This window comes from Callorhinus ursinus, unplaced genomic scaffold (assembly GCF_003265705.2).
Source record: "Callorhinus ursinus isolate GAN/ISIS: 27379988/994484 unplaced genomic scaffold, GSC_fseal_2.0 scaffold10, whole genome shotgun sequence".
Lineage (NCBI taxonomy): Eukaryota > Metazoa > Chordata > Mammalia > Carnivora > Otariidae > Callorhinus > Callorhinus ursinus.
Window position 1 is genome coordinate 81,577,664 of NW_027397072.1, and position 27,905 is coordinate 81,605,568.

At 42.4% G+C, this 27,905-nt stretch overlaps 1 protein-coding gene across 1 annotated transcript in view; it reads left to right on the forward strand.

Annotated features, from left to right (window-relative positions):
* The first annotated feature begins 554 nt into the window (after positions 1–554).
* The window catches only part of IL1RL2 (interleukin 1 receptor like 2), a 39,751-nt gene continuing 12,400 nt past the window's right edge, over positions 555–27,905 (forward strand). Inside the window, exons 1-7 of the mRNA XM_025868788.2 lie at positions 555–801; positions 2,454–2,688; positions 5,197–5,392; positions 13,721–13,880; positions 17,795–17,869; positions 25,448–25,577; positions 26,349–26,485. Of these exons, the coding sequence (XP_025724573.2) occupies positions 717–801; positions 2,454–2,688; positions 5,197–5,392; positions 13,721–13,880; positions 17,795–17,869; positions 25,448–25,577; positions 26,349–26,485 (1,018 nt within the window). The 5' untranslated portion in view covers positions 555–716. The remainder of the gene's footprint in view (positions 802–2,453; positions 2,689–5,196; positions 5,393–13,720; positions 13,881–17,794; positions 17,870–25,447; positions 25,578–26,348; positions 26,486–27,905) is intronic.

Genomic DNA, 27,905 nt, shown 5'->3' on the forward strand with positions numbered 1-27,905 from the left:
CCACATAAACAAGCACTTTGGAATCCTCAATAATGTTTAAGACTGAAGAAATGTGCCAACAATCCACTGGCCTCGGGCCCATCACAGAAAGCGCTGCTGGTAATGCAGGTGCTGAATTCCTGGCCTGTTCCTCTGGCTGCCCCCTGCCTCACTGTGTCTAAAACCACAAAGACCACCAGATAGAGCTTGGCCGGGAATCTGCTGAATGGAGATGACATTTTATATGTATTTTCTAAGTCCCATTGCCCCTCAGGGGGATCTCTCTGGGCGTGTTTCCTGAGGGCTAGGGCAACAGTCCCGGCTGATATCATCTTATTTGGAAATTTCAGACAGGACCAGACTTCGTGCTCCAGGTAGTTCAGGATCACACTGGGATGTCTGCTCTACAGAAGTTGACAGCACGACTCAGGCAGATAAAGGCTATTCCTTGGAAGCCACCTGGGACAGCTTCCACTCTGGGGGCATTCTATATAGGCCAAGAAGGGCATGTAATCACTGCTCAGATGAGGTTTGGAAAGGAAAGAATTCGTTTACGGGGATAATTCGGAATAGATTTAAGCAGACATGACTGCCCATGAAAGACTTGTTGGCTGCCAGAGAATCAGGTAACACGCCTTTAAACCCACTTCTTAGTGTGATGCCACCGGTTCCTTCCTACGCAACCCCTGGGGGAAGGTAGGCCCGCCCTGCCCACCGTGGCAAGGAAGTAGCGTGGTATGGAAACGCCTCGCCTGGGTTGGGTGCCTGTCCGCCGGATTCTCCACTTTCCAAGATCCTGCGCGTTCCAGTCCCGTCGGGCAGGTAGGCACCGGTTGGCAGTGTGCGGCTGAGCGAAGCGGGTGGGGCGCCGACCGTCGGAAAGGTGTGGAGGGAAAGAGGTGGCTGGCAAACATGTGCGCGACCGACCCGGAGGCCAGAGATCGGGACGCCGGGGCCGCCCCGGACCAGCTGGGCGACCTTGTGGGAGCGGGTTCCGTCTCTGGGCGAAGGTGTGCAGCTCCCGTCTATACCTGCCGGTCCGGCGGCGCTCCGGGTTCCTCTCTTTTCCTGCCGGCCTTTGTCAGGTTGGTCAAGCTGGCTTCTCCCAGGTGAGCCGGTGGTGGGGGCTCCGTTTGGACCGCCGGGCCCAGGGGGAGCCCGAGGCTAAGGACGCGCAGGGAGGCTACGCGCGACGCCGCGCAGGTGGGGATCCGGGGTGGGTGGCGTGTCTCCCACCGGGCGCAGGACGCAGACCCTGCCTCGCTGCCAGACAGAGGCGATGGCGCACCCCGGAGGCTGGGGGCCTCCCTCCTGCGGCCATCCTACCATGACTTTCTGGTCCCGGGGCCCCGGGCCTCCCAACCCCTCCCGCTGATCAGTCTTCCAGCCGGGATTCAGGAGGTTCGGGCGGGGAGGAGGGAGTCTTTGGGGGCACGTCGGGCTAATGTGGGGCCAGAGTTGGAAGGCTCCCCACGAAGGAAGGGAAGGCCAGCGGCCTGGGTTAGGATCTGTGAGATTCATTGTCGCCGCCGTGCCCCATGCCCTCCCACCTTCTCTCTTCTGGTAGCCCAGCAGGGGGATGCTGGCCTTGGTGCTCTGCGGAGTGTCCCTCGCGCTTCCACCCTTTGTCCGAGCAGGTACGTTCGGCCGTCCTTGGGCCTCAGAGGCCACCCTCACCTACCTGCCTCCCTGTGGCTCTGCGAGAGCCCCTGTGCAGACCCCTGGGGGATCGCATGACACCCGAACCTTGTGGTTACACTTACCCTAGGGGACCAGGCAGAATTCCGGCTGAATGCGGAAACAGCAAGTTTCAGTTCCCAGCATCTGATGCTCAGCCCCAGTGTCACGTTTGAGTTTTGAGATGACTTTGATGGGGATGGGGGTGGGGGAATAGGCAAATTTGGAAGTCTTGGGTCAAAATGCTCAAATGGATATAATACTATTTTACATGACAGAGGGTCATTTTATGACCCAGGGTAAAAACACGGAAACCATCAACACAGCAGATTTCTTCCAAGAAGAAACACAGTTTCTTCAAAGCAATTCAGTAGAAACGAACTTTAAAATGAGCAGATTTTTTTCAACTGTTCTTTTGGGGATGGTATACTTACACCTTTTAGTGAAGACCGAGTGAAATAGTTGGGTGGCAGAGCAGAAAGAAATGGGACAAGGGGGGCTCAGAATAGGAACGTTTACTTTGAAGAAGGAGGATGAAGGGATTCAGGGTCTTACAAAAGAATGGACAGAGAGAAACCATTCCAAATGGGGAGGATGAGTCAGTGTGTTTTATGAACACATTTGAAGGACTTCCAATTATGCTTTCAAATCAGCAGGCTATTTTAGGGAACTCTCACAGTGAGAAAACTCTCCAGTAAAATTTTAAGTTGGCTAGAAGATTAAAGAGGCATTTGTTAAAACTAATAACCAATAACGCTAGAGTTCTCTTTCATGATTTTCTCCCTTTCTTTCCCTAGATGCATGCAAGGATGTTAGTGTGCAAAACGAGGCACCTTCAGCAGGCCAGCCTTTTGCTTTTAACTGTACGCACCCACCACTAACATCTGGGAAAGTACGTGTAACATGGTATAAATATCCTAACAAAGTCCCAGTATCCAAAAACACACAGTCTAGAATTCACCAGGAGCAAAACTGGATTTTGTTTCTGCCCCTGACACAGGAGGACTCTGGGATCTACCAATGTGTTATAAAGTAAGTTTCTCATTTCAAATAGACCCCCCTCTCTCTCTGTCTGTCATATGTGTGTGTGTGTATATGTAAAAATATATAATGTTACAGTTATATACATACACAATTCTTTTAGGAAAATTCTTAATAAACTCTTAATAAACATAGAAAATTCAGTGAGAAGAATAAAAGTTTTATAATTGTTACCAGATGGTTTCCAGTGAACATATTTTAAAACAGAACAGATTTATAAAGCAGTTGTTGGAACATGAGATGCATCTTTTCCCATTGAAATGAGGCCACAAGCCAGACCAGCTTAAAAACTTGTTTCTCCCAATATTATTGCTACCTTCTTTCTTGGAATTTGGGAAGTGTGTGTGACAGGCGGCACAACCAGATAGGAATAAACCTCCTTTGAGCACCTTTTTGTAAGGGCTCTGTGATAGGAACTTCACAGTGACTCAGCATCAGCTATGTTCCAGGCCCCATGATGAGCCCTGTGCTAGGAAGTAGTGTAGCTGAGTGGCACAGATCTGGTGGGAGACAGTTGAGCCTGGTGGGGGCTGTGGTGAGCCAGAAAGCATTTGTCGCACCAAAGGCAGTGGTCTATTCAGCTCAAGTCCATTTTCCAATTTTTCAAGGGAACCTGGAAATTGTGTGTGTGTGTGTGTGTGTGTGTGTGTGTGTAACTTTTCAGTAAGCTTTGTGTGTGTGGCTTAAATAAAACACATTCATGGATAAATTTTGCCTAAGGCCCTCAATTTTGTTACCCTCCCTTACTGATGTGCTCGTCAGTATTTGAATAACAAATTATTCAATAAATCAGAACCTTGGTATTCCTATCTGTAAAATGTCAGCCTGATAGAGTTGAAGGGACAATTAGTTGAGATGATGTGTGAGGTCAGTACTCCAGAAGGGTGATTGTGTTCTCCCTCTGCTGCTTTGTCTCTGTGGTCTTTGCCTCTGCCTGTCAGTGTTACAGGAATGGGAGAGGTCATGAGCCCCTATTTCCTGGCTCCTTCCCAGGTGCTGACGTCTTGTGGTGGTCTGCTGTCTTGTGTGACTCTAGGTTATGAAGTAAGAGAGGGGGAGATTGTACGGCACACAAATTCCGTGCGGATGTCTAGGCTGGATTTGAAATACTTAAATCTGGGAGCTGTAAACGGGGAAAGGTAACCTTTCATAGAAGGTAGACATAGATGCTATCTGTCATGAAATAAATGTGAATTCTCACAAATCTTTAACATACAGAGATGATACATACTTAGTAAATTGTGTATTTTTACTTCGAAGTAATTTCAAATTCACACAAAATTTGCAAGAATAGTATAAAAAAATCCCATCTACCCTTTATCTAGATTCCTCTTATTTAACGTTTTGCCACATTTACCTTATAATTCTCTCTCTCTCTCTCTCTCCATATGCAACTGACCCTTGAACAACATGGGTTTGAGGTTCACAGGGCCATTTATACAGATATTTTTTGATAAATACGGTACATTACTATAAATGTATTTTCTCTTCCTTATGGTTTTCTTAACATTTTCTTCCTCTAGCTTACTTTATTTAAGAATACAGTATATAATACACATAACATACAGAATATGTTTTAATCCACTGTTTATGTAATCAGTAAGGCTTCTGGTCAATGGTGGGCTATTAGGAGTTCAGTTACAGGGGAGTCAAAAGTTCTATGCGGATCTTCAACAGCGCAAGGGATCCGGGGATGCCCCTAACGCCTGAGTTGGTCAAGGGTCAACTCTATTTGTATATTTACATGCAATATTTTTTTCTAAACCATTTTTTCCAAAATAGTTTTTGGAGATTTCTCTAAATTTTGAGTTGTATGCATCCTTAGCCTGGAGTAATTCAGTGTGCTATTTGCTATCAACAAGAGTGTTCTCGTACATAATCACAGGATAGTTATCCTACCCATCATGCAATATTTTTATCTAATTCCCCATTCATACGCTAATTTTGTCAATTGTCTCGATTTTTCTTTATAATTTTTTACTTTCCTTTCTGGGAGAGGGTCCAATCCGGCCTCATAAATCGCACTTGGCTGTCATGTCTTTTCAGTCTGTTTTCATCTGGAATAGTTCCTCGGTCTGTTCTTCACAACATTGACATTTTTAAGGAGTACAGGCCATTATTTTATATACTAGCCCTTAATTTGGGTTTGCCAGATACTTCTTCATGCGTAGGTTGAGGTTGAACCGTCTCGGCGGAGTACCATGTTAAGTCATTTGTGCCCTCTTCAGACAGCACACTCTGAGGCTCACAGTGTCCCTTTGCCCCTCGCTGGTGCTGTTCAGCCTGATGCCTTGGCCATGGTGTGGTCCCGTGTTTCCACAATAGAAATCTTTTCTTTTCTTTTGTAATTAATGATTTCTGAGACGCATCCTGCCTTGGCTGAGGTAGGGCGTTTGCACGGTATCTTAATGATGATTTGGCAAGATTGGAAGATGAACGGCTTCATTTGATTTGTGGTTGTTTGAGTTTTTGAGGTTTCAATTTGTCATTTTCTTACAGCAGCACAAACACCTGTCACAGAATCCACGTAAACCTCACTGTGTTAAGAAAATACTGGTGTGGTGTTTCTGGAAATGGCCAGCTGATTTTATCAGACGAATACAGACAAATATTACGTGCTGGAAGGGATGACAGCCTTACCTGTCATCTGAACTTCCCACAGAGTTGTGTTTTGGATTCACTAAAGTGGTATAAGGTAAAACACAAAATGATTTTCCTATTGCTATTTTTCTTCTTCTTTAAAACTTACTTGCTTTTTGGTTCAAGTTGGATCTTTTAAGGCAGAATTGGTAAAGAGATTTGTGTACCTGAGACAGATTTGTTAGCCTATTGCTACTAATAATTTTACCCTGCTAATTATTGTTTTTAAAATTAATGGTTATTACAGCTTTGTAATATTTTGTTACTTGTATTCACCATCTCCCCACAGTTACAGTTTTCAGACTCTCCTTGGTTATTCTTTTTTTTTCTGAAGAGATTAATTAATTTGTTTGAATGTGTACTACTTATGCCCATGATTCAATAATCCCAAAGTATAAAAAGTCATCCCTGGCAAGTGCCCTCCCCACTCCTGAGCTCTGTTTGCCCTGGGCCCATCACACCTTTCCTAACCGGTGGCTGCTATGATTAGGTGCTTGCTTTCTCCACATTATTTTTGTATAATGCTATACAAGCAAATGAAACTATACCCTTGTCCTTCCATTTTTTTTTTTAAGGATTTTCACGTGTTTTTTTTTTTAAGATTTATTTATTTATTTTGAGAGACTGAGAATGAGAGAGAGAGAGAGAGAGAGAGAGAGCACATGAGAGGGGGGAGGGTCAGAGGGAGAAGCAGACTCCCCGCCAAGCAGGGAGCCCGATGTGGGACTCGATCCCGGGACTCCAGGTGATCATGACCTGAGCCGAAGGCAGTCACTTGACCGACTGAGCCACCCAGGCGGCCTGTCCTTCCATTTTTATGCAAACGGGGAATCCTAAACTCATCTTTCTGCAGCTTGTGTTTTCACCCTCCAACACTCCCTTTTCTTGGCTGTCCTGGCAGTTGATAATGTTTAAGACATAATCCGAGGCACAGGGGAGCACAGGATTCTTATTTAAAATTGGATTAGTTTTCCTGTAACTCTCTGCTTGTCAGCACTTGCCAATACAACCATCTGGGTGGTGAATTTTCTCTGGAGAAAGCTTTTTATCTGCCGATTCAGTTTCTTTAATGGAGATAGCCTTATGCCAGTTTCTTATTTCTTCCTGAAGGAGTTTTGGTAAGATTCCTTTTTTTTGTAGGAATTCGCTCATTTCATTAAATATTCCAGATACTCTGGCACCCAACTGTTTGTCATCTTTGCTCTTTTCATGTCTGTTTCTGAAGTAAGGTTCTTCTTTTAATCCCTGTTACAATGTATTTCTCTCTCACTCCTCACTTGCTTAGTCCCATAAGAGAGTTGTCCGTTCTATTATTTTTTTTTCAAAGAATCAAATTTTGGCCTTGTTCATCCTTTTTATTATGTGATTCGTGTTCATTTACTTTGTTTCCACTTTCCTGTCTCAAAAGGACCGTGGCAATGAATATCCTTATCCATGTCTTTTTTTTTTTTAAGATTTATTTGAGAGAGTGTGTGCCTGTGCATGCATAGAAGGAGGGGCAGAGGGAGAGAGAAAGAATCCTCAAACAGACTCCATGCTGAGCACAGAGCCCAAGAAGGGCTCGATCCCAGGACCCTGAGATCATGACCTAAGCTGAAAAAGAGTCGGCCACTTAACCGACTGAGCCACCCACGTGCCCCTTATCCCTGTCTTTTAACGCACATTTGCCAGTGTGTGAGTTTTTTTAGGGTACATGCTGATTAGCCTTATAACTGTTAAGATTGTGGAGTATGTATATGAATAAAGTATTCAGTTTTATTGATGCTGCCAAGTTACTCTACAAAATTTTAAATTAGTTTATACTCTCCTGTGCAATATTCCGGGGTCCCTAAAACCTTAAGTGGGACTTTGTATTATAAGACTTACATTTTTAAAATTAGTTTGATGGGTACAATTGCTACCTTATTTTTGTTTTAGTTTGCTTTTCCTTAATTATTAGTGAGGTTGACCAACTTTTTCATACGTTTATTGACTGTTTTTGAATCCTCTTCTGAACTTGTGATTCATGTCTTTTGCCCTATATTTTTTTTTTCATTTTTTTTTTACCATTTCATTACTGACTTACAGGAGATCTTATATATTTATATATCCTGGGTACCAATGTTTGGAACAGTTTTCATTGAAGAATAGTATATGTATAGAAAATGCAGGAAGCATAATTGGACAAGCTTGATGGATTATCAGAAAGTGAATACACCTTTTGGCTACCCCTTCCATCTATCAAGGTCAAGAACAAAAATACTACTAGCACCTCAGAAGGTTCACTTCTGCCATCTTCCAAAAACTATGCCTCCCGAATCCCCTGACTTATAACAGCATATAAGCATATAATAGTTCATTTGCCAGCTTATGAACTTTATTGAAATTGAGTCCTATTGTATGTCGCATTTTGTGTCTGGCCTGCTTGGCTCAGTTGTAAACTTGTGAGAATCATCCTCTGAAGAGAGGATTGGTTCAGTCATTCTTTAGGGCCCTGCTTTTAGTGGTTCAACCAAACCACATGGCTTGGTCACATCCCGATGACAACTAGAGAATTTGGTGGGGATGTTCCTCATTGTCAAGTCTTGACTCTAGCTTTTGTCCCCTACATGCATAGATCTGTCAGAAGCACTGTCTTATCAGTTTGTCAGCCATCACCTTCAGAATAATTGGCGATAGTTCTAAACATCTATTGTTCCATTAATGAAAAGTTCATCTTGATCGAATTTAAAGCTACCACCTGTGCTGTCTCCACTTGCAACGCTAATACCTGGCCCTTAGGTATTAGCCTTAGTTCAGGAAGTTTCTACTGAATAGGTGGATGGCTTCCAAGTTCTTCCTACCTCCAGTATTTTCCCTTTTTTGTATCAACTATTGGGCTAATGGAAAAATTACACAGGTATTCATTTAATGTGTGTCAGGATGTATAATAAATGCTCTGCATACTCTCTCTCATTATCCTCTTACTAACATTGGCTCTGGCTACAATTTAATTATTTACAATAATCCTGTTCCAGGGGGCGCCTGGCAGGCTCAGTCGGTAGAGCATGTGACTCTTGATCTCAGGGTTGTGAGTTCAAGCCCCACACTGGGCGTGGAGCCTACTTGAAAAAAAAAAAAATCCCCTTACAGTATTCCTGTTCCGTTCAGAGGGTATTGGTTGCCAGGCCACAGTCCCCTCAGCCTCAGTTGGCTCTGACTGTGGCATTACCCATTTTTCAAGTCCTGCTTTGGCCTTCTCAGGATATGGTGAGTCTCAGTTCCTCTCCGTGGCTTCTGTAGACTCTTCCTCAAGCATCCTGTCTCCCAGCTTGTGGCCTTGCAACCATTATCTCATGGAACCAGCGTTAGGACCCTCTTGACCATAGGACTCTTCCGGAAATCTTTTCCTCTTGGCCCGGACCTGTTGTGGTCATAGATTTAAAAGTACTTGACATCTGTAGAAAGGTAGATGTTTAGAATCAACTTTGTTACTACCTCAGTGTTAAGAGCGATGGATTTTTTTTTTTTTTTAAAGCACTTGCTTGGGCTCTGCCTCTACTCACTGAATCAGATTATCCATGGGTGGGGTTCAGGCATTTTTATTTTTAAAATAATGCTCAGGGACGCCTGGGTGGCTCAGTCGATTGAATGTCCGACTCTTGATTTCAGCTCAGGTCATGAGCTCAGGGTCATGGGATCGAGCCCCATGTCGGGGTCTGCATTCAGCCGGGAGTCTGTTTGAGATTCTCTCTCTCCCTCTTCCTCTGCCCCTCCCCCCTCAAATAAATAAATAATTCTTTTTTTTTTTTTAAAAGATTTTATCTATTTATTTATCAGAGAGAGAGAGAGAGAGAAAGAGCACAAGCAGGGGGAGCGGCAGGCAGAAGGAGAAGCAGGCTCTTTGCTGAGCAGGGAGGCCGACGTGGAGTTTGATCCCAGGACCCTGGGATCATGACTTGAGCTGAAGGCAGACGCTTAACCGACTGAGCCACCCAGGCGTCCCAATAAATAATTCTTTTAAAAAAATAAATTAACTGCTCAGCTTGAGAAGACAGGAGGCTAGGAGCCAAGCCATATAAGGAGGAGAGATCCTTCTGAAACTGTCCCACCTGCTCAGATTCAGTGACCTCAGTTATGGCTCTATTTTTGCTACTTCCTGGTTCTCAGACCTTGAGTTACTATTTGGGCTTCAGTGTTTTCTTCTGTCAAATGAGAGAGTTGGAATCAATTCTTCCAGGCTGTAGAGCTTCGTGTTTATCTGCCTGCAGCTGTGCTAGGAAATGCTTCCTGGAAGAGATGACTATTGCACGGCTTCAGGAATGAATCGCAATGAAGCCGTGGCAGGCAGAAGGGAGGATGGTAATTAGGAAAAAAACAAAACAAAAACCCAGCAGTTTCAAAGGTATCAGGTGAGAAAGAGAATGGTGTTTGGGGGCATTGGTTAGAGTTTGGGGTCCATGTTAGAGTGGAGTAAGGTGATGCTAGGAAGTAGATCGTGTATGCTCACCTACACGTAGCCTTTTCCCCACTTAAAAAGCATGTCAGTTACACCATTAGCATAATGACATGCTCAGCTTCTTTATGTGTTAGTCAAGTCCTCTCGGCACTGCAGTGAGTACATTGGAAGGGCTTGAGAGTGGTGGCATGTGGATCATTGAGGCTATTTCAGAAATTTAGTGAATGAGTGGGGACCGGGTAGGACAGCATATGAAGTGGAACTGGTCGAATGAGGGGGAAGGAGAGGAGAGTCAGTGGAGGGAACTCGTTCCTGGTGGCCCCGCCCTTCCCTGGGATGTTAGGCGGACATTTAGAAAGAGCGGCGGAGGTGAATAGGTGAATGAGAGAGTCGAAGGCGAAGAATATCTAAGGTGAGGACCGTGAATTGGTGGTGGTGCCAAGAGGAGTGTCGATGTGATTTTCTCCGGTAGTGCTCATCGGGTTGCAGGCTTGTAGGAGAAGGATGATGGCACTGACATGGATGGGATTTTGCAGGCCGAACGTGCTGGAAGGATCAAGGGCAACAGTATTGAGGAACTGAAAGGGTGTGAGTAAAGTAATGGCCACAGGTTGGGAAAGGAAGTGATGCCTGAAGGAAAGTGGTCATTAAAACAAAACAGAGGGGCCAAGGGGACTCTATGTTCAAGATAACATAGAAAAATGAGTTTGAGAGAAAGTTCGGGTAGAAAAGTATAATGAATGTGGTGGATAGACGCTCACTATCCATGGTGAGCCTCTTTAAACTAGAGCGGCTATAAAGCTACAAAGTTAGAACCAAGCAACCCCAAACACACCCTGTGCTTTCCCCGAGTTGCCTGCAGCTGAGGTTCTGGATGTGATTCACTTTCTTCAGCTGGCTTCCCCGAAAGGCTTAAGTGAGAACAGTAGCTCTTCCTGCTTTTCTGCTAGGCAGCATGGCCATGGGGATTTTCTGCAGCGGTGTCTCCGGGCCCAGGCCCTAGCTCTGTGGGAGCTGAGAGGCCGTGCATCTGCCTCCTGATGTTGTTGTTGGTGTGGCTTTCATTAGAGGTGACATGGCCACACACACACTGGCTGCACCGTGGCAACCCCTGGTCTCTGACTAGCAGGTGTTGTGGTTCAAGGTCTTGAGTCCCACCTCACCACTGTGGTGGAGGGTAGCAGGTATCCTGCGAGCTAGGTCCGCCATTCGGTTCTGGCTTAGATCTCACTCCCTGCGTACTTCTTAAAATTTTGTGAGCACCTAATACCTTGTGTTAAATCCTTTTCCACCTGGAACAGCCAGAATGCTTTGTGTTTTCTGCAACTAAATCCAGTCGGAGGGACATAGCCCCCTAGATTTGTTTTGAAGAGTAAATGAAATAATCCATCCATTAGCCCTTAGTTCAGCGTGGATGCGTAGTAATTACTTGATAAATAAATATCAGGTATTATTATTTGGTGAAAATAAAGGAATGGAAGAGAAGGAATCATAAGAAATGACGATCAGAATGGTATAGATGTTTTTGGGAATTTGGAGACATAGCAGTTCTGGATCGTGACAAAGTCCAGCTTGTAGGTGGGAGAACTGGAGATCGAGAGGAGTATAGAGGTGGTCCTTGAAATTGAGGTGTTATGGAGGACAAGGTTCAGGTATTAAAATATCCATTCTCATAGATAGTGAAGTATTCACATTTGGAAATGCAGTGATGTCCCCAGGTTTTTTTTTTTTTTCCAATTCCAAATTACTTCCCAATATATTGATTTCTGCTTTGCCACTGTGCTAAATCTATATTTGCTGAGATCATTCTCAAAGGCAAATGGAATCATGTTATTCCCTTGCTGGAAAAGCTTCAATGTTCATCCCCTTTTCATCGTCTTCTGGGATTGGGCCCCTGGCTGCCTGACCTGTTCTATCTCCATCATCTCCTGTAAGCCCTGCACCTTAACCAGAATGCCCTGGGCTATTTTATGTCTCCAGCCCATGTCCATGCTGAGTCAAAAGTGTTCTTCTCGGTGCTTGAAAGACAAAATATATTAAAATGTTGGCTGCTATTGGTATTAATATTTTAACTTTAAATCTTAATGAGACGTCGCCCACAAATTTTTAAATAAAAATCAAGGCCTTCTGAGAATTTAAACTCTAAAATGATGCTGTGGTGGATCACAGTAGAAGCAGCTTTAGTTACCATAAAGGGACAGAATGGCTCTTCAGCTATCAAGGCTGGGTTTTCATATGATTAAATATTTGTACATCTTGAGAGAAAGAATGAGTTGATCAGAAGGGACTGGTCAATGATGGAAACATAGATAGAAGGGGAGGCCCAGGGATTGCCCCTCTCCAAGCTCTCTCCAGAGAAGTTTTCATAGTCAAGGACTCAATGCTTTTTGTTTGTCCCTACTCTAAAGAAGGTGGCACCACATTATTGGAATCTGATGCCTTCGCCCATCTGACTCTTACTAGTAATTCCCATTCTACTTGGTAAGCAATTGTCCAATTATAATCGGGTTTCCCAAATAGGGAATAATGTAAGACTTCTAGAAATTCGCATCATGAATAAACAAATGCTCATTTGGGCATGATTGCGTTTCCTCTTCCAAGGTGGATCCATTCACACTGTTCCAGTGGTGATGAATGGGCTCTGACGCTGAACTAGCTACAGCTGACTCAGTGATGAGAGAGCTGGACACTTGGGCAATTAAATTTTTTATTAGGGGTTATGAGTTTGTCTTCTATATTAGGATTGTGAGCTTTCTAAGGACAGGGACTCTATCTTATTCCTGCATGACAGAGCCTCTCACAGCCTAGCAAAGAGCAGAAACCTGAATGCTTGAATGAATAAGCAGCCTCAATAATCCAATAACTCACTCTGTAGAGGGGCACTTTCCAAAGAAACTTTTTTTTTAAGATTGTATTTATTTATTTAAGAGAGAGATAATGAGAGAGAGAGAGCACGAGAGGGGGGGAGGGTCAGAGGGAGAAGCAGACTCCCCGCTGAGCAGGGAGCCCGATGTGGGACTCGATCCCGGGACTCCAGGATCATGACCTGAGCTGAAGGCAGTCACTTAACCAACTGAGCCACCCAGGCTCCCCACCAAAGAAATGTTTTGAGAGAGGGGGGAAAAGTTTTGAGAGAGTTCAGAAGTGGGTCTATGAGATGGAAGGAGCACGGGAATGCGAGCTGCTGACTGTGTCCTGCCCAGTGGATGGTGAGGTCTGCCCTGGGAGTGGTTGCTGAGGATGACAAGTGAGAAAGGCATTCTTGAGACTAACCAGGCCTCAAGTTGGTTTGGCATGAGGTTGTTCTTGTTGATGCAGTGGAAGCAAGGGTGATGTAACAAGTTACGTGACGTCTGCCCACAAGCCTAGCCAGCATACTTTGACTGTTGTTCAGGCCTCCAAGCAGAATGTTCTTGAAGAATTATTTTGGACCTCTGTAAAGTCTGACCCAATAGGTGGAGAAGGTGTATTTGGCCCTGGAACACAGCGGAAGCAGTCATTAACCACCTGGGCTTGCAGTCTTGGCATAGGGCCTTGGTGCCGTGAGATGGTGGTCCACTGGGAGATATAGGCCCCTGTAGGTGGAGGGCTTTCCTGCCTGTTCACACCCTCCTACCACACTCCTTTGTGGGCCCATGCAGTCTTCCTCTGTGTGGTCTGCCTTCTAGCTCACGTAGGCCTCTTTCCTTTCAACTTCCATTAGACTTAATATTTATAGTACTCACTGTAACCTGTAACATATTCTTTGTCAAATCTATAGATATCTGTCTATCTATTTTTCTATCTACCTATTGATATCTATAGATAAAGATATCATCTTCAGTTAGATTATAAGTTACCCTGGGGATCACTTACGTTTCTTGCATCTCCCCGCGGTTCATAGGATGGTGCTAACTAGAAATGTAACTGATACACCAAAATACTCTTTGAATTAATTTATGTATGTACATATATTTTTGTATTTAGGGCTGTGAAGAGATTAAAGGAGAACGGTTTATTTCCTGGGAAACAAAGCTATCAGTGAGCAATGTTTCAGCAGAGGACGGAGGGAGCTACGCGTGTCAAGCCCGACTGACACACACAGGGAAACAGTACACCGTTTTAAACAGCATCACTGTGAATATTGGTAAGTATGCTCATATCCCTCGCCTTGGCTTCCTCTTGGCTTTGCGCGAGATGGCTGGCTTTTTGGGCAGCAGTGATTCCTGATCTTGATTTCTTTGAGGGTCTGCAGGCTCTCAGACTTGCCATTGTTAGAATCAGAGGGTAGAAAGAAGAGGGCAAGAAGCATGAGCAGTTTCATTTCCTCATCTGGAAAAGCAGAATCCCTAACACTCTTGGTATGAAAATTAAATGAGAGCATGTATGTAAAGTGGGTACTGGGGTGCCTGGCAAAGTATAGGTGTTCATCTAGTGGTAGATATTATTGTTACTCTTATTTCCTTCAGCCATCATTGGTGTGACTACTTTGGTGGGCCATTCCAGGTTTGCCCCCCCCCCGCCCCCCGCCCAGGGCATGCAGAGTTCAAGGTCTCTGAACTGGGCTCCAGGATACTTGATGTTCGTGGGGCATCAGCTCTCAACCCAGAGCAGCCAGTTTGCTTGAACATATGACCTGGAGTTGAAAACAGAATCTTCAGGGTAGAAGGAACCCTAAAGATAGTTTAGCTTAAGCCATTAATTTTATAGAGACCCAGGAGGGGGTGACTTAGGAAGCTTACAAAGCTGGTTAGTGACAGAAACAAGGCCAGGACAAAGGCTTGCGGTGCCCAGATGAACATCATTTCTTCTCAACACATTCAGCAAGGAGTTCTTGCTACGTTGCCTTTTGCTCCTTTGTCAGTAGACAGTTGTCTTCTATGTTGACTCATCTAAATGGAAAGAACTGAAAACTGAATATTTCTTTGACTTGGACCATCATGTCTGTCAGATTTCATTGTACTGGGTGGTACCTAACAATTTCTCGATGGTGTGGCTCTCTTGGGGCATGAGTCCAGCATGGGTGGCTTCTTGCTTCCCACCCAGAACTCTTTAATTAAGAAAATTAATTGTATCACATTTCATGATTTTTATGCTCTTGGGTTTTATGTTACCTGTTATCTCTCCAGATGTAGGCAAAGAAGATCTTTGTCTTGTTCACAGTTGAATCTCCCACACCTAGCCCCTGGACTAGACTAGGCACAGACCCATTTAATAACTGAATGGTTGATGACTTATCATGCTTAGTTTTCCACTGGTAGCTGGAGGAATTCTTTGAAAGGCAAAATGAAGACTACCTCAAGTAAATCCCATAAGGGATTCAAGAGGTCATTGAGTTCAGTAGTCTATATTTCATGTCGTTGCAATAAGCACTTATTTATGATCTAGTATATGCCCCAATTGTTGGAACCTGATAACTAAAAACTTAAAAAAAAAAAAAAAACCCATCATTTCTTCTATTGAGAAGCTCTCAGCCTGGTGGTAGTGGAGTTAGAGATATAAATGAATCATTTTCACATTATGTAGTAAGGATAGAGTTATAAATAGAGTTATAGATAGTGTCTGGGGGACCAGGGAAAGAATCAGAATTAGCCACAGGGGTGGCAAGTAAATTGTCTTGGAAGGCTTCCAAGAGGAAATGGCTTTTCAGCTGCATTTTGAAGGATGAATCAAATTTATAAAAGTGAAGAGTGATGTAGAGCAGAGAGAATACTATAAGACAAAGCATAGCAGTGTCTACCAGCATAGTTTGTATTGGACCTAAAACTAATTTTGTTAGAGCAAACGTAAGCATGAGGTAAGGAGTGGTGGGAGCTGGGGCCATGGAGTTAAATAGGGTCAAGGTTTAGGGGGCCAATTACATGTAGGCTTTACCATGCAGCCCCTGAAGAGCCCTTGGATGCAGAGCAATGAGGCTGTGTTTGTGATGGACAAGACCAGTCTTGAGATGGTTGAGCAAGAGTTGAGGAGGATCTTGAAGCCTGTAGGCCACTTTGGCAGCTGCTGCAATACCCAGTATTGATAAGAGTGCTGATAATCTGAACTTGAGTGGAAGTGGCAGGGGATTCTTCTTCGGGCAGTAATTTAGTGGCTCTCTACTGAGTGCCTAATAAGGCCAGGTTCTGCACTTTGTAGAGAGAAGGAGGAAAGCCGCCATGATCACCACTCTGATGGAGCTTTGAAGTCTGAGCAGGGAAGGGAGGCAGAGATAAATCAGATAATCTGCTAGTGAGTCGTGTAATAATCAAGGAGATGAATGCCATGAAGGAATGGAAAGTATAAGACCGAACAGACAAGGACCTGTTGAGAAGGCAGAGGGTCAGGGAAAGCTTCTTGATAATAGTGACGCTGCCGGTCAGGACGCATTAACTGCGTGATGGAGTGGGCAAGATTTTTCCAGATTGAAGGAGCCCTTTGACAAAATAGACCGTGGTATGTGTGAATGATGGGAAGTAGGCAGGGGGGCCGGAGCAATGCTGAGTGGGGAGGTCATGTGAGGCAATGAGGCTGGAGAAGTAATCAGGGCCAAGAATTGGTAGGAGCATGCAATCCAAAGCAGAGAGTATGGAGTTTATTCTATGAACAGTGGTACGCAGCCAGAGGGATTGAGAGCAGGAGAGTGGCATGATGTAACTTACATTCCAGAAAGCTCAGTGTGGCTGCCATGCACAGAACGATCCCTATAGAGTTAGGAGTGGCAGGGAGGAGGCAGGTACAGAAATGCAGGTGAGATATCAGGTAGGCACAGGCAACATGGTGGCACTGAAGATGGATACATGTGGATGGATTCAAGGCTTCTGAGGAGGTAAATCCCACAGGGGTTGGTGTTGGATTGAATATGGGATAAGGGATGAGGCAAAGTTAAGGGAGCTAGGCCTTTTGGCATATGCAACAGACTAGATGATGATACTATTCAACGAAATAGTGTAACTCTGGAGGAAAACTGGATTTAGGAGTGAGATCATGAGTTTGGTCATGGGTAAGCTGAGTACTTGGAGGTGCCCCTGTGGAGATATCAAGTTGGCCTGGTCCTGGTCTGGAGAAAGGTCTGGAGATGCAACTTTCAAAGTCCTTGTCCTTTAGATGGTAATGGAAGAAGTGGATATGAATAAGAGCACAAATGAAAGACCAGAGAGTGGAAAATAGAGGGTTTAGCCATGAAGAAGGATGCGCACACGGAGAAATGTTAAGAGCTGAAATTAGTTTGGTCTCATGATTGATAATTTGAAGAGGTGAGAAGAGCTGTTGCCTAGAGTGACTTCCAGAGTTGAGCTGTGTGTGATCTAGTGCAGAGTGGTACATCACTGGCCCGTGATGACCTCTGTTTGGGACGCACTGAACTCGAATCGTTTGTAGAATGTGCACATAGTATTGTCATTATACAGGACACATGTTTTTGCATTTTCCTAGCTTCCCTCTTGTAATGTCTCTGCATCCCACCCCAAATATAGAGGACGAATGTGGAGCTAGGTAGGTGATTGCTAGATGTTGGTGGGCAAATGAAGGAAGGGAAGAAGTGGAGTAAAACAGAGGGCTGGGAAGTCAACACGAGGAAAGGCAGTCTTACAGCAGGGTGAAGGAATGGAAGAGCCGAGGAAGGACAGAAGAGGACATGATGTAAAGAATATGGAAAAGCAGGGATGGAGGATGGAGCAGCGGGACCGAAGATAAAACGTTGGCTCATGCTCTCTCTCTATCTGGGACCTAGAACGGAGCTTGGCTTAGAGCCACTGTTTACAAACTGTATTTGGATTATTAGGTAATAAGATTTTATTACACGATCTCGTCAGTTTATATTTATACCGAGTATAGAACGGCGAAGCGAACTCTCCTGGTAGCCCAGCTTTTAGGGTTTTCCCTTAGCATTCAATTATTTCTGGCTTAAAAATATGCATTTATGAAGTGGTAGTTTATCACGCCATGAGTTTTTTGTCTTTCCTTGACTCATGCTTATTAAAGGCCTGCTCAGTGCCATGTTTTCTTTGCACTGTCATTGGATAAATAGGTGGGAATGTATCATATATGATTCTAATGCAATTTCATGTGGGTATGATTTCTTAGCAGAAACAAATGGATATGCAGGAAGAATTCCTAAAATCATTTATCCAAAAAACAATTCAATTGAAGTACAACTTGGTGAGTAAAATTATCAAAGCCATTGAAATCACTAAGGGCAGATTAATACACATATTTAATATAAAACCAGTTAAATTTCATTGAATGTCCTAAAACTTGACAAAGCATTTTAAAAATTCATGTTGAAAAATGTTGGAAAAATTAGCAAGAAAATAACTGAATAGAAGAAATAGAGATCTTTTCTAGTGAATAGTAAAGTATGTTTAATTATAAAGCAACAGTACGTAAATACTGGTATTTATATACAAATAGAAAGATTAAAGCAACATAATGGAAAATAATAAGCATATCCTACAATATACAACAGTTTGGTAAAGATTTGTGGCATTTAAAAATGCATAGAGAGAGATATAGTATATGTGTGATATTAGTGTAACTTTTTAAATGTGAAGAATATGTATTTCATTCTTTACCTCATATCAGACATAAAAATACATTTTTGATGAATCAAAGAACTCCATATAAAAATAAACCCACAGAAGTACCATTAAAAACTGAGATAAATTTATATCTAACCTCAGGATGATGTACTTTCTACACATAAAATCAGTGGAAGAAATTACAGAAGATTAAAAATTAGACTCACATAAAAACTGTAACTATCTGTATACAGGAAAAATGGTACAGTGAAAATGTGAATCACAAACTAGGAGAGAATGTTTGGAACAGAGACATCAAAAAACAGGTAATATCATTAAATACCAACAAATCAAGGACAAGGAATAATCCAAAAGAGGCAAATGAATAATTCACAGAAGAGAAAAAAAGACTAACAAAATATGAAAATATATTCATCCACAATGAAAGAAATATACACAAAAAATGATATGCATCTATGAAATTGGTAAGGATTAAAAATGTAAATACCAAATATTAGCAAGGATAATATAGAGGGTGTTCTAATACATTACTGGCTATGAATATGAGCGCTCCCTTTAAAACATTTGTGTTTAAAGCTCTCCAATGGTTTCGCATCTCACTCAGTGAATTAAATTCCCACTCACTTGAATAAAATTCAAAGTCCTTGCATTCCCAACATGGCCTTCCATGGTTGACTTCCCCTTGCCAGTGCTCACACTGGTAAGCTCACACTTGATACCCCTGGTATACTTGCTGTTCCTTGAACATCCCAAGCACACCTCCACCTCAGGGACTTTGCACTTGCTGTTCCTTCTATTTGAAATGCTCTTCCCCACACAGCTCCATGGTCCCTTCTCTCACTTCCATCAGGTCGCCAATGAATGTCATCTCACTTGACCACCACATTAAAACAGCACACTTCTGGGGTGCATAGGTGGCTCAGATGGTTAAGCATCTGATTTCTGCTCAGGTCATGATCTTAGGGTCCTTGGATTGAGCTCCACATCGAGCTGAGCGGGAGCTTACTTCTCCCTCTGCCCCTCACTCTGCTCATGCTCTCTTTCTTGCTCTCTCTGAAATACATAGATAACATCTTAAAAAACAAAAAGTAGCACACCTCACTCACCATCATGTTCTATCCCCTGAGCTCTCTCTATTTTTGGTAAAGTACTTATCACTACCTCACATATTTTGTCCTGGTGTCTCTAATTCTATTTGAATCAATGCTCCTTAGGAGCAGGCTTTTTGTCTGGTTTGTTCCTTCCTATATCACCAGTGCTCAGAACAGTTTCTAGGACAAAGCAGATGCTCAAGAAATAGTTGCTAAATAGCTAAATAAATGAATGGACTGGTATAAACTTTGTAGAAGGAAATGCCAATATGCATTCAGAACCTTCACAAATAACTTTTGACTCAGTAAATTCTAGATGGTAAACCACATATAACAGAAACAGACCCCCAGGGCCCCAGAGATAGATAGATAGATAGATATTAATTTTGCTTATTATATGCAAGAAAGGAAAAGACATGATTGCCGTTTTCAAAAGACAACTGCAAACTTTTTAAAAAGGACCACATCAGCCCGGTGATGGGTATTAAGGAGGGCACGTACTGCATGGAGCACTGGGTGTTATACGAAAACAATGGATCATGGAACACTACATCAAAAACTAATGATGTATTGTATGGTGACTAACATAACATAATAAAATTTTAAAAAATAATAAAAAAATAAAAATAAAAAGGACCATATCAGATTCGAAAAAGAACAAATAAAATATCAGAATTGACAAGTACAGTAACCCAAACCAAAAACTCAATAAAGGGTTTAATGGCATATGAGACATCTGAAAAAAGGGTTACTGAACAAAAACACATAGGTCAGGAGGAAATGCCTATGATTAAGCACAAAGAGACAGAAGAATAGGAAGTACAGAGGCTAGAGAGAGAGGATACCCAGAGCTAACATGTATGTAATTGCAATCCCAGAAGAAAGAGAAAAGAGAAAATGGGAGCAGAGGCAGTATTATTTAGGTGATAATCTGAGAATATTCCAAACTGATAGACACATTAATCCAAAGACGCCAGAAGCTAAGGAGACCTCGGCAGGACAAATAAAGGCAAACCTATACCTTGAAATACCAAAGTGAAACTGCAGAAAAACAAAGGAAAATATCTTAAAAGTTAGGGAAAAAAGGAAAAAAAAATCCTCTGTGTGCAACAGTAAGCTCACTGTTTGAATTTTTGATGGAAATAATGGAGGTTGTCTGCTGAAAAAAAATGCTAATTTTATAGTCAGTGAAAATACGACAAACTAAAAATGACAGAATTTGCTAACCACAGTCTTACACTAAAGGAGCTACTACAGTGTTCCTTAAGCAGGAGGAAATGTTTCTAGATCGTGAATCAGCTTTGTAGGAGGGAAGGAAGGAGTGAATGTTGGCATAAATATGTGAATAAATCCAAATGAATCTTGACTGAATGAGGCAATAATGAGGACGGTTGTTCATGGAGTTTAAAATATATATGAAATTAGAATTCACAACTGCATTTGCCTGTCTGCTGGGAGAAGGTTAAATGCAATTGCATCCTAATACGTTACATTCTCTTAGAAGACAATAGAAATAATCAATAATATCAGATTTTGATAAGTTTGAGGATCTATGCTTTAATATTTAGGGTAACACTAAAGTAATAATAATTTCAAAAATACAGCCTTATATGGAATAATAAAAAATAATCAAGAGGAAGGAAGAAGGAATCCAAAAGAAGGAATCAAAAGACAGCAAGAAGGAAAAGACAGATATAAGACAGATGCTACAAATAAAAAATATACATATATAAGATAGTTGATTTAAACGTATGTATATCACCAATCACAGGCTGGACTAAATGCTCCAAATAAAGATTGTCATACTGGATTTGAAAGAAGATATCAAAACTCTGGGCTGTTTACAAGATGCTGGAAGAGAAAAGACTAGAAAATGGTATATGCTATAAACACTAACCAAAATAAAGTTGGTATAATTATACTAATATTAAAGTAGATCTGAAGGCAGAATGCATTATTAGAGGCACACAGAGATACTTTGTAATGATTAAAAGTTCACTGGTGAACCTGTAGATACATAATAACATGGCCTTAGAAGTGTGTGTGTGTGTGTGTGTGTGTGTGTGTGTGTGTGTGTGTGTGTACACGTGCAGAAAGAGAGAGTTAGTTCAGGATTACGGAAGAAAGTAAGTCCATACTAACAATGGAATAATAATAATGACACTTTGCAAGGTAGCTGGTAGAACAAAGCAAACAGAACACCCTATCACGACAAACAAAATGTGCCCAACAAATGGCCTAATATTCATATTATAGAGCCCTGAGCCCAACTACTACAGATTACACATTCTTTCTAAGCACAATGAAGTGTTTAATAAAGGGACACCTGGGTGACTCAGTGGTTAAGTGTCTGCCTTCAGCTCAGGTCATGATCCCAGGGTCCTGGGATTGAGCCCCACATGGGGCTTCTTGCTCAAGCGGGGAGTCTGTTTCTCCCTCTCCCTCTGCCCCTCCCCCAGCTCGTGCTTGCTCTCTCTCAAATAAATAAAATCTTTAAAAAGAAATAAAAAAAAGAAATGTTTAATAAAATCCACCATATGTTGGGTTATAAAACTAGTCTCAATAAAATCCAACAGATTGAAATCATATAAACTATATTCTCAGACCATAAGACACTGAAGTTGGAAATAAGCAATAAGAAGACAATTAGAAGAACTGCATAGGTTGGAAAACAGTCAAATAAAAGTCCCTCCAGATAGCCCATGGATAAAAATAGAAATCAAAAAATAATTTGACAATGAATACTCATGAAAAGATTACACCGAGGTTGGTGGGATACAAAGATTTGATCAGAACATACTTGATAGTCTGAATTAGAAAAGGAAGCTACTTGAAATATCCATGAGCTGCACGCTCACCGCTGAAGACAGAAAAAGAGAAGCAAAATAAATCCAACAGAAATGGAAGACATGAGGTGAGCAGTAATAGCAGAAAATAGTGAAATAGTAAATGAACATGCAATTGAGTGATGAACAGAGAAAGAAGTTCGTTGTTTGAAAAGTAGAATGTGATTGCTAACCCCCTGAATGATTCGGAAAAGAGGGAAGGCACAATCTGAAGGAAAAAGAGGCCATCACCATAGATCATATACACATGAAAAAGGTCATAAAAGAATTATTCTGGAAAACCTAGTGCCAAACAATTTGAAAATCTAAAAGAAATGGGCAGTTTCCATAAAAATCAGCACAAAGGATCTGGCACAAGAAGATACAGATTTCAGAACAGACATATGACCAGAAATGTAAAATCTTACCACAAACAGAATTCTAGATGCACTTGGCTTTACTAGTGAACTCTACAAAGCATTTAATAAAGAAATTTGACGGATTTAAACAAATTTTTTCACAAAGTAGAAAAAGAAGAAATCGTCGTTAACACATTTTATTAGGTCAGGAAAATCTTGACACTCAGACCCAGCAAGGACAAGGAAATTTCAGGCCAGTCTCATTCCTCAACACAGATGAAAAATTTTAAGCACATTATTAGCAAATTTATTTTATCGGCATACCCAAAGGATGATACATTGCGGCTCGGGCTTGCGTGAAGCAATGCCAAGTTGCTTCATATTAGGTAAGTCTTCCTTTTATTTTACATTAACAAACTAAAGAAGAAAAAATACATTCATAGATACAGCAAAGTCACTTAGAACACCTGAACTAGGAATTTATTATTTAAAAAAAAAACAACTTTTAAAACTAGGAATGTAAAGGAATGTCCCTAATCTGATTTTTAAAAATCTATTTTTAGAAGCCCTTAGAAGAAACAACACAAGACTGAACTATTAAACATATGTCCTTTGTTTTGAGGGAGAGCCAAAGTCTCAACAGATTTTAGTTTTTGCTGAACTTGATAGGTTGATTATAATGTTGGTATGGAAAAGTAAAGACTGAATAATAGTCAGGACACTTTTAATGAAAAAGGACTAGCTGAGGGGATTTGTACCACCAGATTTCAAGATTTATTAAAAAGCTACCGTGGTTTAGACAGTGTAGTTCTGATGCAAGGATAGATAACGGGTTAGAATTGAAGGCCCAGAAATAGATCCACCATAAAACACACTTGATTTTGGCAAGGTTGACACTGTTCTGGGGAAGGTGTGACCTTTTCAATAAATGGAACTTGATAATGGGATGGAATACAGAATAAAATAAAAACCTGACCCCTTTCTCACACTATTTATAAAAATAATTTCCAATGAGTTGTAGATCTAAAGAAGTCAAAATGATGCATTTCTAGAAAAAAGATCCTTCATGATTTGGGGTAAGGAAAGATTAAAAAAAATAAACACATGCTAGTCAATGACTAGTCTTGAGGTAAAATTTGATAAGTACGACTACGGTAAACATAGTAACTTCCGTTTATTGAAAGACAAGTCAACCTACCAGAAGGCAAGACAGACCGCTGTGAGAGTTTACAACAGAGGGTATTGACATGGCCAGTGAAGGTCTAAAAATGTGCTGTGGCAGTGCAGTCTAGGGCAATGCAAATTCAATCCACAGTGTGATGTCCCAACACACACCGAGCTGGTGAAAATAAATAGACTGACAACACCACATACTGCTGAGTTAGGTAAAGTAACAGGTGCTCTCCCACGCTCCTGGTGGAAGGGTAAATCGGTACAACTGCGCTGGAAAACAATTCGGCATCTCCTTTAAAGTTGAAGATAAGCATAACCTAAGATCTACCGGTTTTACTGGTAGATAGAGAGGCACGTGTACTGTCACGTACACGGGTGTGTATACAAGAAAGGTGTGGACCGTGCCCCGGGAGGCATGCAGCGGAGAGCTCACAGCAGCCTTATGCATTGAGGCAAACACTGCAACAATGCAGATGTGTGCATAGCAGCTGTACAAGAAATAAACAAGTGCTAGTGCATTCTCCTATCTGAAGGGAGTCAGCTGCATGCAGCAGCACGGATCAGCATCACAAACAAAATGCGGGCAACAGAAGCTACAGTTCAAGAGTGAATGCATAAGTGATAAAGTATAAAGTAGGCAAGGGGAACGTGGGAGGCTTCTGGAGTTCCGGCAATATGTTGTTTTCCTGACGGGGTGAAGGTGGTATGGATGTGTGCTTTACATTTATGTTCTATACTTTTTACTATACATGTGTTATAGTTCATGATTTTTAAAAAAATAAGTTCCACCTAGGGGCGCCTGGATGGCTCAGTTGGTTGGGCTTCTGCCTTCGGCTCAGGTCGTGATCCCAGAGTCCTGGGATTGAGCCCCGCATCTGTCTCCCTGCTCATGGGGAGCCTGCTTCTCTCTCTCCTCCCCACTTGTGATCTCTCTCATTCTCTCTCCCTCTCTCTCTCTCAAATAAATAAATAAAATCTTTCAAAAAAAACCAAATTAGAAGAAATAAATTCCACCTAGCATAAAGAAACATGAAGTAGACTGTGTAGGAATAAAGTAATTTTTTATGTAGAGTAAATAGATGGGATATATTAGGCTCGTGGAACAAAATCAAATAAAAATAGAAAATAAATAGAAAAATCAAATAAAAATAGAAAATTATGAATAATTTGTGAATGTGTGTGGTGGAGTCAGGAGAGGGGTCACGATTGGTGAAGTAGAAATATTACTGGATTTGGAAATAGAAAACCAGCGTTCGTGTCTCATTTCTTGCTCTCATGTGTGACCTTGGGCAAGTCACCAGCCTCTCTGAACTTCAGCGTTCTCATTTGTAAAATGGGCATTACCTCCTCTTTCCTGATTGTAGGATTGTTTTGAAGATAGGAAGACTGAAGAAGACAATGTGTGTGAAATACTTGGTCCGAGGGTTGTGGGTTATTGTTAAGCTGTGAAATACTTTGCAAAGTTCTTTGTTAAGTTTCCTAAGACTGGTGGTAGTATCTGTGTCCCTGATATTGGGGAGGGCATTGGCCAGAAGCTGGTGGTATTTGGATATCACATGGATATCTCTGTACAGTAGACACTCTGGAAGGTAACTTGTCCCTTATCATCTCTGTCCAGGGAGAGAATAAAGTAGAGGAACATTGACCTCCAGGGTGAATTTTTGGTAATCAAAAGATATTCAAGGATATTGTCCAGCTGATCACTTTTTTGTAGGCTTTTCATGTAACATTTATAAATTTGATTTTATAGGCTCTCCCCTTACTGTGGACTGCAATATCACAGACACAAGGGATAATACAAATCTCCGATGCTGGAGAGTCAATAACACCTTGGTGGATGATTACTACAGTGAATCCAAACGCATCAGAGAAGGATCCGAGTAGGTGTTGTGTTTTTCTGCCTTCCCTAAAAACCGACAAGCATTTCCTCACTTTACATTATTTTGGCGCTAGTACTACTTTTTTTAGATGCTTCTCACTGAGCCCTCATCACTCCTTTTGGCTTTGTCTCTCAAAGATCTCCTCAGTGCTCGGCAGGGCTACCTCCGCTTCAGAGAAGTGTGAGGGGCTCATCTTATCAACATTCCCACATCCTAGTTAGACAGATGAGGCAACACATCAAGTATGGGACTCACACAACAAAATCCATTTCTCTCAGCTAGTCCTTAAAACTAGCCTCCTTCCGATTTTGTTATATCATGAGCCATAGATCTTCAAGGCTCCAGTAGCAAAGCAGGGAGCAGCATGGGGACTCTTGGGGGAGACAGGGCTTAATCATGCACTAATTGCGTGGTAGAAACCCAATTTGTGGTGGTATAAAATTGGGTGGCATAAAGCAAGATTCACTAGTGCGAGGGCGGAAGAACTGATGCTGGGCCCTGCAGGGTAGATAAGTGAGCCTATGTGGAGACAACCAGCGGAAGGCTCTGGAGGGCTGAGGATGCCGTCTGTCGCCGTCCAGAAGAAAATGCAAATCCGGAAGGGCCACGACTCACGCACCTCACCGAGCTAGTCCGTGAAGCATTCCCAGGGTAACTGTGATGGCCTGAAGTGTTCTCCAGAGAGAGAATTTTATTCTCTAGACTGAAGATGATACACTATGCTGGGTAACTATGCCTCATGTATAAATGGTTGGTTCCTTTCTTTCACAGATCCCACATTTCTTTCCAGAAACATATTTTTTACACAGTGAACATAACTTTCTTGGAAGTGAAAATGGAAGATTATGGTCATCCTTTCATTTGTCACGCCGGAGTGTCAGCGGCATATTTTATTTTAAAACTCCCAGGTAATGGTTTGGTGGGGTACACGCTGTTCAGGAGGTTCAAAATGATGACAAGGAGACACTTGGTGTGAGGCAGCAGAGTGGTATTCAGTAGGGAAACTCAGCATTAATTTCTTGTGTGGAATTTGTTGGTTTCAAACTCATTTCCAGAGCAGAGCAGGGGATCAATGCTCCTGAAGGCAATGAGTGACGAACTCAAGAACTGCCAGCCATCACTCCTGTCTACTTACCAGGGGCTTTATGAATCTCATAAATATTGCAGGGCATGGTCTTCTTATCGTGACCATTGCAGTACCAAGGTCCCTGAAGTCTATACATTACAGCTTCCCAGACCTGGGACCTCCCAAAGTGGGAGGTGGCATTGTTGCTCCTAGATCTGGGGAAGGACAAAGAGAAGTGGAAAGGTGGGAGGGAAGGGCGAATCCATCTAATAGAAGCTAGAGGCTCAAACAGGTGGTCAGGATCAGATTGGGCACCTGCGTGCAGAGCAGATCCACTTGGTTGTGCTGGGACTTAATCAATGCATTGCTATTTCTGTTGACCCAGAATGTGTTTTAGTTATTGTGCTTTATTGTATTTAAAGACATACAGCAGTGCATAGGGATGTCTTGGACCTCAAACTGTTTGCAACATGGTGTGACATAGGGCAGGTCATGATAAACTCCTTAGGGAGTATTTAAAAAAAATGAATGTGCTCTGGGGGGTTCACAGAAAAGAGAATTTCCCCTTTAACCCCCCCCCCCATACACACACACATACATACACACCTTTTAGTGGAGACTGGAGCATAGGGAAGGGGCTGATGAAGGCAGTGGTGTATGCGGTGGATTCTAAGAATGGAGAGACTTTCTCTTCCTTTGTCCTTCTTCCTCCTTCCAAATTCTCTCCTTCTTAGAGCCTCCTTCCATGGCATCACTCTTTTGGGCTGTGGTAAGGGAGCAGACTGTACTGTTCCTCTTCTGGGATGTGTAGGAGCCTGTTTTCAGGGACTTGACATTCCAGGGGAACTGGTTCTGCTTCTTGGTCATCTCCCACCCACAGCTTTTGCCATAATTGCTCTGCAGCGTGTTTGCAAAGCAGAGCAGGGATAGACACCCTTTCTGCCCTTTCGGAGACTGTGCCTTGCAGACAGGCCCCCGGCCTGGACCTTGTTGGCACAAAGAGGTTGAGGGGGGAGTTTGGCTCTAGGGCAGGCTTTGGGAGACAACAGAGTTGGCTTTCAGGGGAGGCAGCTGATGGCTCTTTATTTATAACAGGTGTCCTGCTGCTCAATTTTGAGTGCCCATGAAAGCAGTTATGACAGTGGAATAATCAGGAATGTGCAACAGAACCACTGGGAAAGGTCTTCCAGTAAACATGTTCAAGGCTCTACCTCGGGAGAGTCTAGTAGAGTTGGCTTCAGTGAGACCTGGCCGTGTGTGTT